Source organism: Cataglyphis hispanica, chromosome 12 (assembly GCF_021464435.1).
Source record: "Cataglyphis hispanica isolate Lineage 1 chromosome 12, ULB_Chis1_1.0, whole genome shotgun sequence".
Classification (NCBI taxonomy): domain Eukaryota; kingdom Metazoa; phylum Arthropoda; class Insecta; order Hymenoptera; family Formicidae; genus Cataglyphis; species Cataglyphis hispanica.
In genome coordinates, this window is record NC_065965.1 from 2,830,814 (window position 1) to 2,844,718 (window position 13,905).

At 27.1% G+C, this 13,905-nt stretch overlaps 1 protein-coding gene across 1 annotated transcript in view; it reads left to right on the forward strand.

Moving 5' to 3' along the window:
• Nucleotides 1-13,905, forward strand: part of LOC126853269 (dopamine D2-like receptor) — a 183,955-nt gene that overhangs the window by 164,744 nt on the left and 5,306 nt on the right. Inside the window, exons 3-5 of the mRNA XM_050598868.1 lie at nt 5,910-6,019; nt 7,062-7,314; nt 9,340-9,440. Coding sequence (XP_050454825.1) covers nt 5,910-6,019; nt 7,062-7,314; nt 9,340-9,440 — 464 coding nt within the window. The remainder of the gene's footprint in view (nt 1-5,909; nt 6,020-7,061; nt 7,315-9,339; nt 9,441-13,905) is intronic.

Consider the following 13,905-nt stretch of genomic DNA (forward strand, 5'->3'; position numbering starts at 1 on the left):
CGATATGTCGAAAACGGTTCGAATGTTTAAACTTTTATTAGCAAGATTTTTACGATAATACTTTTATTTGCAACGTTAATGTCATAATGCTTTTAAATAATAAAAAAATCACATGTTACTATTTCTAATTTTTACTAAATTTATATTTATGTACATTCATCCAAAATATTAAAAAATTGTAAATTTTTATTCGTCTTTCATATTTAAAATTAAAATTTTGTTTTAAATATACAGATTAAATTTAATAATTTCTTAGAAATAAATAAAAATAAATAAATTTAAAAAAAAAATTTTTTTAAGATTTTTGATTAGTTGTAAAGACAATATTCATATGCACAGAAAAGAGAAAAATTGCCTAATCTTTTTAATAGAATGTAGAAATTGCCTAATTTTTTTTTACAAGAAAATGTGTATTATTCTCTTTTAAAAAGGTTAAGTAATTTCTGCATTTTTTCAACAATTAATATACATGTGTAATGTATAATTATAATCAATAAAGTGTACTTCTAAATTGAAATAATTTCTCATATCATTACGTTTAATACTTCGTTAGATTCATTAAAATGTGTTAATATGTTCGTTTTTTCCCACATTAGTGTCGAGAAGCATCAACAAGTAAATATCATGCAATTTCTACTGAATGCTATCATAGCAGCATCGTGTACGTTATTCCTTCCGAGATAACAATATACTGAATGTGGCGTTATCTCGCCAGACAATCGCTTATGCATCTCTTCTTACAGATGAGCAATTTACCGTACTTTCTAAATAGACATTTATGAATTATTAGAAGAATTATTATTAACATATGTGTGTAGTTTAAGAAAATTTTATTTAAATTTGCACTAATTGTGAATTTAAGATATACATAAAAAACGCGCATTAATTTAATACAAGTTACAACTAATTTCCAATGACATATCATTTATACAATTTAATACTGCTTGGAATATATGTATTAAGTAATTGATATAGCCTATTTGTTTTACACAAGGCAATTGATTTGAAAAATAGCTAATAGCTTATTTGCATAACATGAAAACGATATATTCAGAATACTGATTCCGTTACGTTAGAAACATTTATGTCATTGTAAAAATATATATTTCAAAAAAAGTCAATATAAATTTTTTACGTTTTATTTTATAACAAGAAGAATTGTGCAGGATATATACATATATTAAAATAAAAGAGATATGTGCCAACAGTTAAATGTGAGATAATTTTACGATATAAATAAAAAAAACATTATGTTTTTTTATATATTATTGAACGTATGAGAATCAATTACAGCGATTTTATATAAAAGACACTTCGAATATAATTTTACGAGGCTTTAAAATGGCTTCCTTTTTGAGAAAAAAACAATTTATATATCTATTATGGCAAAATTAAAATCAATTACAAAACTCATTACAGAATTTTTTATGACAGCAAACCATGTTTTTGTTAAAATTAATGCGACGTAAAGTTAGAAAATATGATGATCGCGAACTTAAAAGCATCAACGCAGACGAGCGATTTTGACACATCGAACGGATGAAATGCGCTTAAATTACTTTGGCCTAGATGCTCCATTGACATTTTGGCCGCGATTCAACTTTGAACGAGGACACACTGCGACATCCGGCAGCCTAGCCGTGTTGGGATTTAAATGGCGATAGAGCTAATTAATAGCACGCCATCGGAAATTTATTACGTCAACGGTTATGTTTCAAAGAAGCACGCTCGCTCGTAACGGCCATTGTTGACAAACTTAATAAACTGCCGTTGACAAAAGGGATTCGCATTTCAAGTGTGACGACGACGAACAAAGTTACAAACTGGCGAAACTTCATGCTGACGAAGCCGCAAATACTTTCGTTGCTGTGTAACAAAAAAAGTTTAATTTTGCGAGCTCACCGAAATAAAATTTGCGGCGGTTAAGTTCTTCTCGTAGAGCTAAAGAGTTACGCTAAATTCGTGATTTTTTTTTTTTTTTACAAGCGTTGCGCATAAAACCAAGCACACGTCATTGGGATGGCAAAATTTTCGTAATTCTTTGTAAAATGTTTTAACTTTTTTTATGAACTCACATTCTTGAAAGTCACGTCATCACTTACATTATATCTCTCTCGTAGTTAAAATGTCATATGGATCTTAGTTTTTATTATATACACATGTATAAATTATTCTAATATAATATTACATACACTTTATGAAGATAAGCAATAATTTATAAAATCTATTATATTTTAATATTTTGCTTCGAGTAATATTTAATGCTTATTGCTATGAAACTTTTATAAGTGCCAGTTTAATTTTTGCTTTCTACATATTTTTATAATTTTCTGTCTGTATGCATATCTGTGTACACATATGAGGTCTAAGGTCTAGTTATTATAAGTTAATGATACCACAAGGGATACAATTCGCGTATTCCGTATGGACAAGGAAGTCTACCACAAGTTTCGATTAAATATAGTAATGAGAAATGTGAAATATCTCTCGAGACACCTTTATTTCTATCTTCCATATAAAACTGCATTCTGAACATACCTCATTATGTTTTTATTGGGAAAGTCTATATATGTATATTGTAAATTATTTGTTCTTTATGCATTGCCATATTTTTATTTAATTACTATAGTATGATATTCGATTACACACATATATGTATTGTAATATAATAAAAGCACGTAATGCGTTTTTTCAAAAATAATATTTATTAATCTATCTTTGCCATGAAAATTAAATTATTAATACAAAAACCAAATTATTAAATAAATCCAACAAATTTAATTTTATAATTATTAGTCTTTCTATAATAAAGCTATATAATGCGTATAAATAATTATTAATATTAAAGCATAAAGCTGTCATTGCAAATTTAATTGATGAAACAAAGATTTATATATTGAAAAAAGATAAACTGATCGAGAGTTTCATGAATATAGAACCACAAGCGATTTACGTAGTAATTTGAAATTATGTGGGTAATCAAATAATCAATCATGGTAAATAGCATAACATGATATAGAGAAACAAGTTTTGTTGAGTTCGCATGTAATTCATGGCACGGCATTGCATGTGGCCGGCTCTTTCGTCATTGAAACTCTGACACGCTCATAAACACAGAGCTCATTCGCTCATAAACACCGCATGCTTATCGTGTGTAGAAGTCTGTTAAAATCCAATTATGAGTCCTATCGCAATCGAACGCCGCATTCGCTAAAAACACGGAGAAACTCGCTGATCTTTATGTACATAGATGCAAATATATCGCTTTTACTGCAAACGGTGTGACACTCTGATAGGGTGTATAACAAGCAAAGTATGGTAAAAGGCAATAATAATTATTCTATTGTATACCGTCATAGAAATTTAGTTTGCGCTAATTTTTAATGCAAAATATTATAGTGCAGACTGTTAATTTATTATAATTAATAAAATAATAAGATTTAGTATTATTAATTATTATTGATATTGTTATAAATAGAAATTTATATTCATAAAGTCTATATTTTTATCTTATAACTTTTAGTTTGTTAGAATAAACATAGTATAAAACATCGTTGTATGTTACAAATAATTAAAATAATATAAAGAAACAAAAATAAAAATAATTTAAAAAAAACGTGTTAATATAACATTTATTATGAAAAATATTGAAATAAATTTTTTAATAACTTAATTATTAATAAAGAAATAAATTGTTTAATAACTTAATAATTTTTAAAATTTTTTAATAAAGTTTTTATTTTATTTAATAGAAAAATTAATAAAAACCGCGAAAACAACTAGATGCGAGAGAAAAGATAAGGTCAACAATGTTAATATAGTATATATGCAACTATGTAATCCAAGTTTTCCGGAAAACTGATGAAAATAACGATAATAAGCAGCTTGAAATATGCAATTCGTACGATTCATGCGTATATTATATTATATGGCATGTGGGAATATACCTATATTAGACTCCGTACTAATGCATATCGTCGCGTGTATATACCCTTGTGTGCCGCGGAATATTATTTCACATTCATACGTGTATGTTTACCGCGGGGCACATCCTGAGCATATATAACCGAGAGTTTACAGAAGCGAAAATTTCCCGCTTCATATACGCCACGAGAGCGTAACGTGTTCATACTATTTTTCTATTTCTTTTATCAAGAAAAAGGACGACATTATGTGTATCACAGATTGCACATATTTAAATAATATAAATTAAATTTTTCTTTGTGTTTCTTACTTGAGTTTTGATTTTTTACTCCTTTTATGTGCTTTTCTTCACATATATTAGAAACATAAGAAATTCTGGGTGCAATTTCATATGTCAAAAAAACTGACTTTAGAATATTTAAAAATGTTATTAGAAATTTTTTAAATATATGCTATATTAAAAATATTTTTTAATAAGCAATATTATTAATATTTTTTAAAAATCTATTAAATAACTTTTCCTATTTGCAAATAAAATAACTGGAGATCTGTAGTCAGTTATCTTTTTGTTTACAAACTAAAAAGTTCAGAGATTGCAAATATATAATTTTCTTTGCATATGCTTTTGGCATAAATTTTTCGATTTCTATACATGAAGAAAGAATGATATGAAATATCTAAGCGATGGTAAGCAAAGGAATTATGACCGAAAGAAGATCCGCATAGAAAGATTGACATAGTTAACACAATATTTCAGAATTCAAATTTGAATTTGTAATTTTCGAATGCAAAGTTGTAGTTAAATGAGATATTTTCTCTATGAATAATATATATTAAAAAATTTAGTACAAAAAGATGGTATGCAAAAAAAGGTACTAAATCAATAAATATGTAAAAATCAATACAATAATCATATCACCAGAAATTTCCTATTACCTGTCGAAGCTGCTTATTTAAACGTTTCACGGGTACAGACAGTTTTACAAAAATGAAAGTGAAGATATGTGACCGACTGTTTTAAAGGGATTTTGATCATAGGTTATTTTGCACACAAAGCACGAACGTTGCAAATAAATCAAGATTCTTCCAACTTCCGTTGAAAAAAGATGCTCTTTTTTGAATGGAAAAAGGAAGAAAGATACAAAATGGAAAAAAATTAGTATGAGATGCTAGAAAGATAAAGCTATCGATCGATTGACTGAACGTTCATTGATTTATAAATTAGAATTTAAGTAATTTTTTTTTTTTTTTTTTACCAACCAGTTGTGTATACATTCCACATGAGAAAACTTCATGTAGAAAAATCGGACCAGTCTTATTGTGTAAGATACATTTTGTGAAGCGTAGCGTGTGTATAGAAAAGTTGAAATAAATAATCGCCATTGTAATATAGGCCGCAGCGATAAACCGCATCGCACATATTGTACCAACCAACGCGCGATGTAATCGGAATGCAGCGGATCGTCCGCTTGAAAAATGCATTTGATCCTCGTCTAAATTCGCCGGCAGCCGCGCACAATGTTTGTCCAGTGATGTGAAAAATCGCGCGCAACATACTAACGTTTTGTGAGCGCGTGATTTTCAAATGAGATTGTTACAAAAAATGAATGGAGGAAAATATTTTCGAAAAACACAAAAATGTGCCAAAGCAGCTATCATAAGCTCGATTATTGGAACTATATTAATATCTGCAATAAAATTAAAATTATATTTGTTAATATTATATAAATTGATTTATTAAAATTATTTTATTACAGAAAGATTAGAGAAGGAGAGAAACAATATATGTTTAAGTATTATAATGTTTAATATAATTTTCAATAAAAAATGTTATAATAATTAAATTATTATAATATGTGATTTTTTAAATAAAAATTGATCTAATAATTCATAACTAAAATAAATCTTACTATAAGACAAATATGTAATAAATCAAAATTATCTATATTTATCTTGAAATTAATTTTTGTTATTTATTTTTGCAGGTAAACGGATCCTGGAGTTTACCTGGATTTGTTTGTGATTTTTATATCGCAATGGATGTAACGTGCAGCACAAGCTCTATATTCAATCTCGTGGCTATTTCAATAGACAGGTAAACATTTTTCTTTTAAACATACAAGACTGAAAAGACCAATGTAAAAATATTTTGTGTATATATGTTTGAAAAAAATTCCTTTTAATAAAATTTATGTTTTTCTCAATATTTAATATATATTTATTTGTTAAAACATTAATAAATTGATTATTATTAATATTAAATCATTAAATTGTTTTATATTAATTATAAAAATTACAATTGACAATTTAAGAGAATATTATTTTATATATAAAAAGTCTATACATATATATATATATATATATATATATATATATATATATATATATTAAAGTATATGTAAAATAAAAATGTGTTATACAGAGCATATTTTGTGTTTTAAAATTCTATAATTTTACTAAATTTTTTAATAAAAAACCAATAAATCACATATAAAGCTAATAAATCGAATCAATAAATTATAGAAAAAAATACGTTTCTCATCATTTTCTCCATTCTTTACTAAATTCCGATAATGAAAGACATCAATGTTTAAGCATGTGCTTTCACCTATTTTCGCAGTCCCAGAAGAATCGCGTTAATTGTCGGAAAAGTTTGGAAATCAGAAGTGCTGTTGATTTTATTGGTTTACGTGCTTTGAATGTAAATAGAAGCCTGCTACGAATGCGACTTATTGATAAGAGATTTAAATATACTAAAGAGTCATTATTAAATCTTATCAATACAATATTATTTAGAGAGGAATATAATTAAAAGTGTTTGTATATTACAAAATAAATCTTATAATTAATAAAGAAGAGAGATAAATTAATAAAAGTAATATGCTTATTTTATTTCACACACATTTGAAATTTATGCAGAGATGTTATATTATTCTAAAAAAATATCATTATAAATACAATAATTAACCGTAATAATTATATAAAGTAAATATAATCTTTAATTGTATGAAATGCGAATTCTGAGAGATGGACGGGACAAAGGTGTTGTTGGATCCGCGGACATACGTTTTACGACGATATAATGCTCACCGCGTACTAGGGAATTGCAACATACACGAGCCAAATTTGAATTGCAGATACATAGCGGTGACCCAGCCGATAAAGTACGCGAAGCACAAGAACAATAGAAGAGTATGGTTGACGATACTGTTGGTCTGGGCGATATCGGCCGCGATCGGCAGCCCGATTGTCCTAGGTCTGAATAATACCCCCGATCGGAAACCGGATCAATGTCTGTTCTACAATACGGATTTTATCATCTACTCGAGCCTGTCCAGCTTCTATATACCCTGCATCATTATGGTATTTCTCTACTATAATATATTCAAGGTAAGAAAGTGATTATCTTTTTTTTCCCGTAGATATGTCAGTGTGTGATTTTATATTTTTTTGCATGTGTAAAAACGAATTGAAGGATGTATGTACATGGTATCATCAGTATTTTGTTTGATTAGTATGTCAACATATATAACATCTATATTTATCTTCAGATTTTATAAAATTAAAAAAAATATATATTTTTTAAATTGAATTTTTTATCGTAAAATCATATAAAAAATTTTAATATAACTGTTAAAAATCTCTTCAATCTAATGATCAAAATCTTTTGATTTAAAAAATGTTTTCAAATATAACTACGAATAGATATTACAATATATTTCAAATTATATCGAAAATTAATTGTACTTTAGTAATATATACTTTGTAATAAAGTAAAATTGTACATAAAATTTATTAAATTATATTTTATTTGCAATTAAATTATATTTATGTTAAATTTTAATATATAATTGCGTTGCACAGCACAGCGCATTGTACAAATCGCACAAAGAGTGCAATAAAATTTATTTCAAATATTCTGCTTCAAAAAGAAGTCTATAAGCTTTGTAGTTGAATCGACGCACGCACGCGATGACAAGAAAACGCAAAAGAAATTATCTCTTGCTCGCTTACAAAAAGGCAAAAATTTATTCGCGCTTCTTTTATCTCTGTGATTAGTTCAGGAACGTGAACTGATCGCAAAATTGGCTGCACCATGAAAGCTCTTGTAAAGGCGAGTCCGCTGTCTTCGTAATTTAATTGTCACTTATATGCTGCGGCACCGCTAGAATTAATTCAGTTCTGTTGCTGACAGAAAAATTTTTTAATTGCGCCTTAAAATTATAGGACTAAAAAAATATAATAATGTATAAGAATCGTAATATGTCATATCAGAATTATCTGGATTATGAATATGTCGGGATTATAATAATATAACTATTGTATGATTATATAATATGACTACGCGGCAACTTAAGTATTTATATATAAAATTGATTTTATCTATTGAATATTTTGTATTTCAATAAAAATAGTATTCCAATTTTGTACAGTTAATTTCTAGCGCGAATATCGAATATCATTCGAACAAAGTGTCTTGTGGTTTATAACAACGGTTATTATATTGCGGTTGATCATAAATACAAGTAGTCGGATAATTTCCACATTTATAGCGCATAGAATATTTTGATTGGACTGTTAATTTCATGCTTGTGGCAATTGCACGTGGATAATGTATGTGAAATGCCGTAATAATATTGATACAAGACTTCTGTTTTCAATATAATGTGACCACATCATTTGTGCGATATCATGTGTTCACATTGTATGAACGCATCTTTGATGATATTATTGCAAATTTTTTGAAGCTAAACTTTATGAAATTTTTTAAAAACATAAAAAATAAATTTTGATAGAGAATAAAAATATATACAAAGTTTTCTGAATTTTCAGAAAAAATCTAGCAAATTTTAGTAAAAAATAAAATTTTGCAATCACACATATATTTCTTCTATTAATCTTGATATAAATTTATATTATAAATTTTATTTTAATTATATTTAAATTTTTTTAAGAAATCATACAAATAATCGTAAGACAAATATGGAATATGTAATAGTTTACGTGTTGATTAGTTTTGTGATTTATGCAGCACTGCATTATCATAAAAAAGAAAAAAATATAAGTTCAATTATATTTTTTCTTGTTGTAAAGAAGTATGTATTATATAAAGAAATATATATATATATATATATATATATATATATAATCCTTCTTTTAAACTTACAAGAGAAACTAAACTCTCCTCAATGCAGCTAAATCGACAACAAAATATTATAATGCTTTAGCGAAAGATTTTCTTTCGTAAAGCTGTCAAAATAAATCTCGTTAACTGTAGATAGGTGCTCGATAACGCGTCTCGAATGTTATCTGCGAGAATCTCACGCAAAGATTTATGTTATACGTTTACGTCTTGCGTTTGCAACCCCTCGTCTGATTTATATCACAATGTAGGTTTTCAATTGATCGTTTCAGGCTCTGCGAAACAGAGCGAGAAGGGCACGTGCTAGCAGGAAACCGAATTTAGGCGATATAAAACCGGGGAGTATTATTGAAAATATCGCACACACGCGTAGGTAAGTACTTGATTGTAAAACACTCGTTAAATATTTATTATCTTATTATACTGTGTGTAGAAGTTACAGCAGAATAAATTTTTGTAATATTCTATAATTAATTTATGCATATTTAATTTTGCAATTAAGTGTCCTTTATTTAAAACTAGAAAGAGGGAAAGAGAGAAAGAAAATTAGGATCTGACTTTTACATTAATTTTGAAATTGTTTCTGTAATGATGTTAAACAATTCAAAGAATCAAACATAATTTGTTTTAATTTGAAATGTACCTTTCATTTACCATATATATGGAAAATGTGTTAGTTAGTCTGTTATGCTGTATCTTTTACATTTTTAATAAAACTGCTGTTTTGCACGTGACGCATGTAAATATATATACATTCACATATCATACTTACATACATACACGTACACGCACACACATATATATGTATATAATCTTTTGCTATCTTATTCTGGCATATTTTTGTTTTTATGTGATAAAAAATAGATTTTAATATAGTTTGCATTAAAATTTAATGAATAAAAGTAAATTTTAATACTTTATAACATGCAAAATTAAAGAAATGTCTGTTTTCTTGCTTTTGCTTATATCTTCTGATATAAACTGCAATCTCAAACTTTAAAAAATTAAACAAAATACGATTTATAAATGTTTCATGAAAGAAAACACATGTACTTTCCTTGTATCCTTGAATTACAGTTCCCTTGTGCCAGCTTAGGTCAATTCTTGGATTTTTAATTCTTCTTGAATTTTCAACTTGTGTGTTCTTTCACTTTTTTGTTGTTGTTGAATTTGTAGACTTACTACTTAAACAAATTTATTAGATCGTCGAATTTTCTTTTATCTTAGCACTAACAGTTGTCATTATATGTCATACCCAACAAATGTACAATTATTTTTTTAATATGTATATATAATATATTATTCACACATGTGAATGTGTATTTCTTATCACATTGTATAGAAATATATACTATAAGATATATAAATATAACGCTGCTCACATATAGAAATATACTATTTTTTATATAAATGTTTATAAACTAATTTTTCTTTGCGATGTAGATATATGTCTTTCTATTTTTTGTAAGCAATTGATTTAAATTAACTTTTCAAAAACTTTGAAAGACAAAACTTTTGCGTAATATTAAAGTTTGAAAATAAAACAATCTTAAATATAATTTTTGAAAGAAAGTAGTTACAAAAACATGTAATGCTAAAAATTGGAAAGATAAATGATGACTTTTATGGCATACAATTTTGCTGAGAATAAATTGTCTCGAAATTGAGTAAAAAAGTTGAAAGCACATTCTATATAACAGATCTAATCAGGATTGATTCGTGCGATTTCCAAATCCGCAACAAATTGTCCCGCGGAAAAAGAGCGCGAGAGAAAATTTATTCATGTGCCCTCTTATCCGGCCCGTTTGCTGGCATGATAAGCGCGAGGATAGGAGGCTGCCTCCTTCCACTTAGAGCTCAATGCGCGATGATTCTTTTCAATTTTCACGACCGCGTAAGACTTGCATTCCAACGAGACAATTTCTCGTAGAGATTGGCGCCAGCTAACAGAGCGCAAGCCGAGGAACGGCATGGCCGAAGGTTAATCTCGGGCATCCCTAGATAATTCGCTTCTGTCGCGCACCTCCTCTCGCACGTGCTTTCATTTCCGCCATACTGACGAGGCCGGCTCCGTCTTGAATAGCCAATTACTTCCACGCGGTTTAATCGCCAGCCTTTTTGCTTGCATCTTTCAAAATATGCATCTCGTTACATCTTTCTTGCTCCTTCTTTGTTACACCTCATGTTAAAATTTATGTTATCGGGAAAAATATCCTTTATCAACATTTGACATTTATAATGCTGATGACAAGAAAGATTTGATTAATACATGTACAAAAATTGCGAAAATTAAAAGTTTGAAGATTAATCGCACATTAGAATAACAAGACTTGAATAAATATTACATGTTATGAACAAAAAAATAAATTTAATTTTTTATGTAGATTATTATAATTTATTTTATTAAAATAAATGGCCATTATAGCAATAATTGTTCTGTGTTTTAATGAAATTAAAAATAATGCAACTGTTTAAGTGCAATATAATTGAAACAGCAATAGATATTTTACTGTCAGTATGCAAAATAAATATCCGTGATTGTATAAGATTCATATAACTATTGTGCGTGATATATAACTGGAATGACAGTATATTCATGTTTATTTATATGCAATTATTTATCAATGCATCGAAATAAAGTTATTTGCAAATCCTAAATTCAAGGATTATTTTCTTTGCAAAGTTCAACGCGCGCGGTATAATAACATTATAGAAATATAAAATACATATTCTATGTGAACATTTTTTAATTTTTATCATATTTTCACACTTACGAATCGATACATAAAACATGAAAAAAATCATATCTAAAACATACAATTATTTATACGTATTATAAATATTATAAAATTTTTAATTTAAAAAATAATAATTGCTTCAATGTTAGATTAAAAAATTTCAATAAAAATTGAATTTTATAGTGATGTATAACAAGTTTTTCAATTTCGATTAAAATGATTGATTTTTACTTTAAAGGAGTTTTAAAATACTCTCTTCTATAATAGATAAAAAGATATTTAATATTGAAAATTAAAAAATCGTGTATTCAGGCATAGATATTCAATTAAAGTTTTATTCAAGAAAACTTAACCACACAAAGTAAGTTTTGCTTAATTTGTAGAGAGATGGAAAAGAGACGCGGTAAAGTGTTTTTTTTTTTTAACAATTTATATAGAGCCACAGAGCTTAATAGACATATACGTTCGTAAGTATCCAATATCTTTAGTTAACCAAGAAGATTTTCAAAAAATATTTAAGTACTTCGTTAAGTACTTGAGATCTCCAACGAGAGTATATCGTAAAGATTCGAAACTTCCCGATACAAACTCCTGTTTACTTGCCAACGAAGAGCACAGAAAATTTAAGTATTTAAGCGTTTAAACATAGAGAAAGCACGTGCTTATATACTTGGAAAAAGCAGCTGAAAAACAGAGCTATTGTTTATTAATATCATTATAAAGCCAATCTAAGTTAAAATGCAGAAATAGTATCAATTATGATTCTTTGTTCTGTATCGTAAAATGTCAATAATATTGACATTATATTATAATAGAAATATATTACAATAGAAACTTTATATTACAATAAAAAAATAAAAATTTTATATATTAATCGATTTATTTTAATAATATCAATTAATTAACTTGAATAGCTTTAATTATATAATAGAATTAACTTTCAAATTAATCTTTTATTTTTATTTTTCCACCAAATAGTGCTATAATAGTGTATAAAGATATTTAATTATTTGCGACAATTTTTTTTTTTTTTTTTTGAACTAAATAGTTTTAAAAATTTTACAGACTTTTACATAAGAGCATTGCATATATTTTAAAACAAAATTATTATTTTATTTTACATTATTTTCTTATAGGCGGATTCATAAATAATTTATACTTAAATATATTTTTGCGCTTGGTTGTTAACGGATAAAAACTAACAATAATTCATCTCCAGAAGAATTAACTTCTTTAGTTTGTTGCTTATTGTTAGTAGCTTTAATTATGATGGAAATCTCGCATTTACAATGTGATGCATGATATTTTCACACACAGATGCCGTTGATAAATTAGACTTGTTAGATGTTTATAGTTGCAATCGCAATCCGCTAACTTTATACATATTTTGGTATCTCTCTGGGGTGCAATGTATCTGACATAATCCGACATCTCGGTTAATCCCCCTATGAGCACCCACGCCGGCCACGTTGTCCCTTTATCGACTTTGTTATCACACAAACTGAGATTTGGCTAAGAGCATTGAAATTTTGTGATATTTATCTTGGCAATTTAATTCGTGAATTCTGTTGGCGCGGCACACATATCTTATCCCGAGGCTATCTTTATGTATATACATAAGACTTTTATTGGATTTATCCCAGTAATTATTATAATTAATATAATTATTCCATATGATGACACAAAGTTGAAATTACTTGTGTTGATCATTAAATGGAAATTAATAAAGATCCTTTATTTTATTTAAAATTGCATAATCTTTACTTACTGTTTTTTTTTATTACTTTCTTATATAAGAGAGAAAATGTAAATATATGAATATCTCTTAATAATCTTTTTATTTTTTTTTCAATAATTTATAAAAATTTAGTATCTCAATTTGCAACCCCTTTTACTCTGAAATTTATTCGGATTACAAGTGCGAATCCATTTGTGCAATAAATTTGTATATTTAAATATAAATATAGATTCTTTAACATAGGGAAGTATTTTCTCGCAGGAGATTCATTTATGCATGAATATGTGTCTTATGTATGCAGAAAATTTACAATTTAAAGAAAATGCTGTATCATGTTTTAAGCAATCGTTGAATGTATCGCT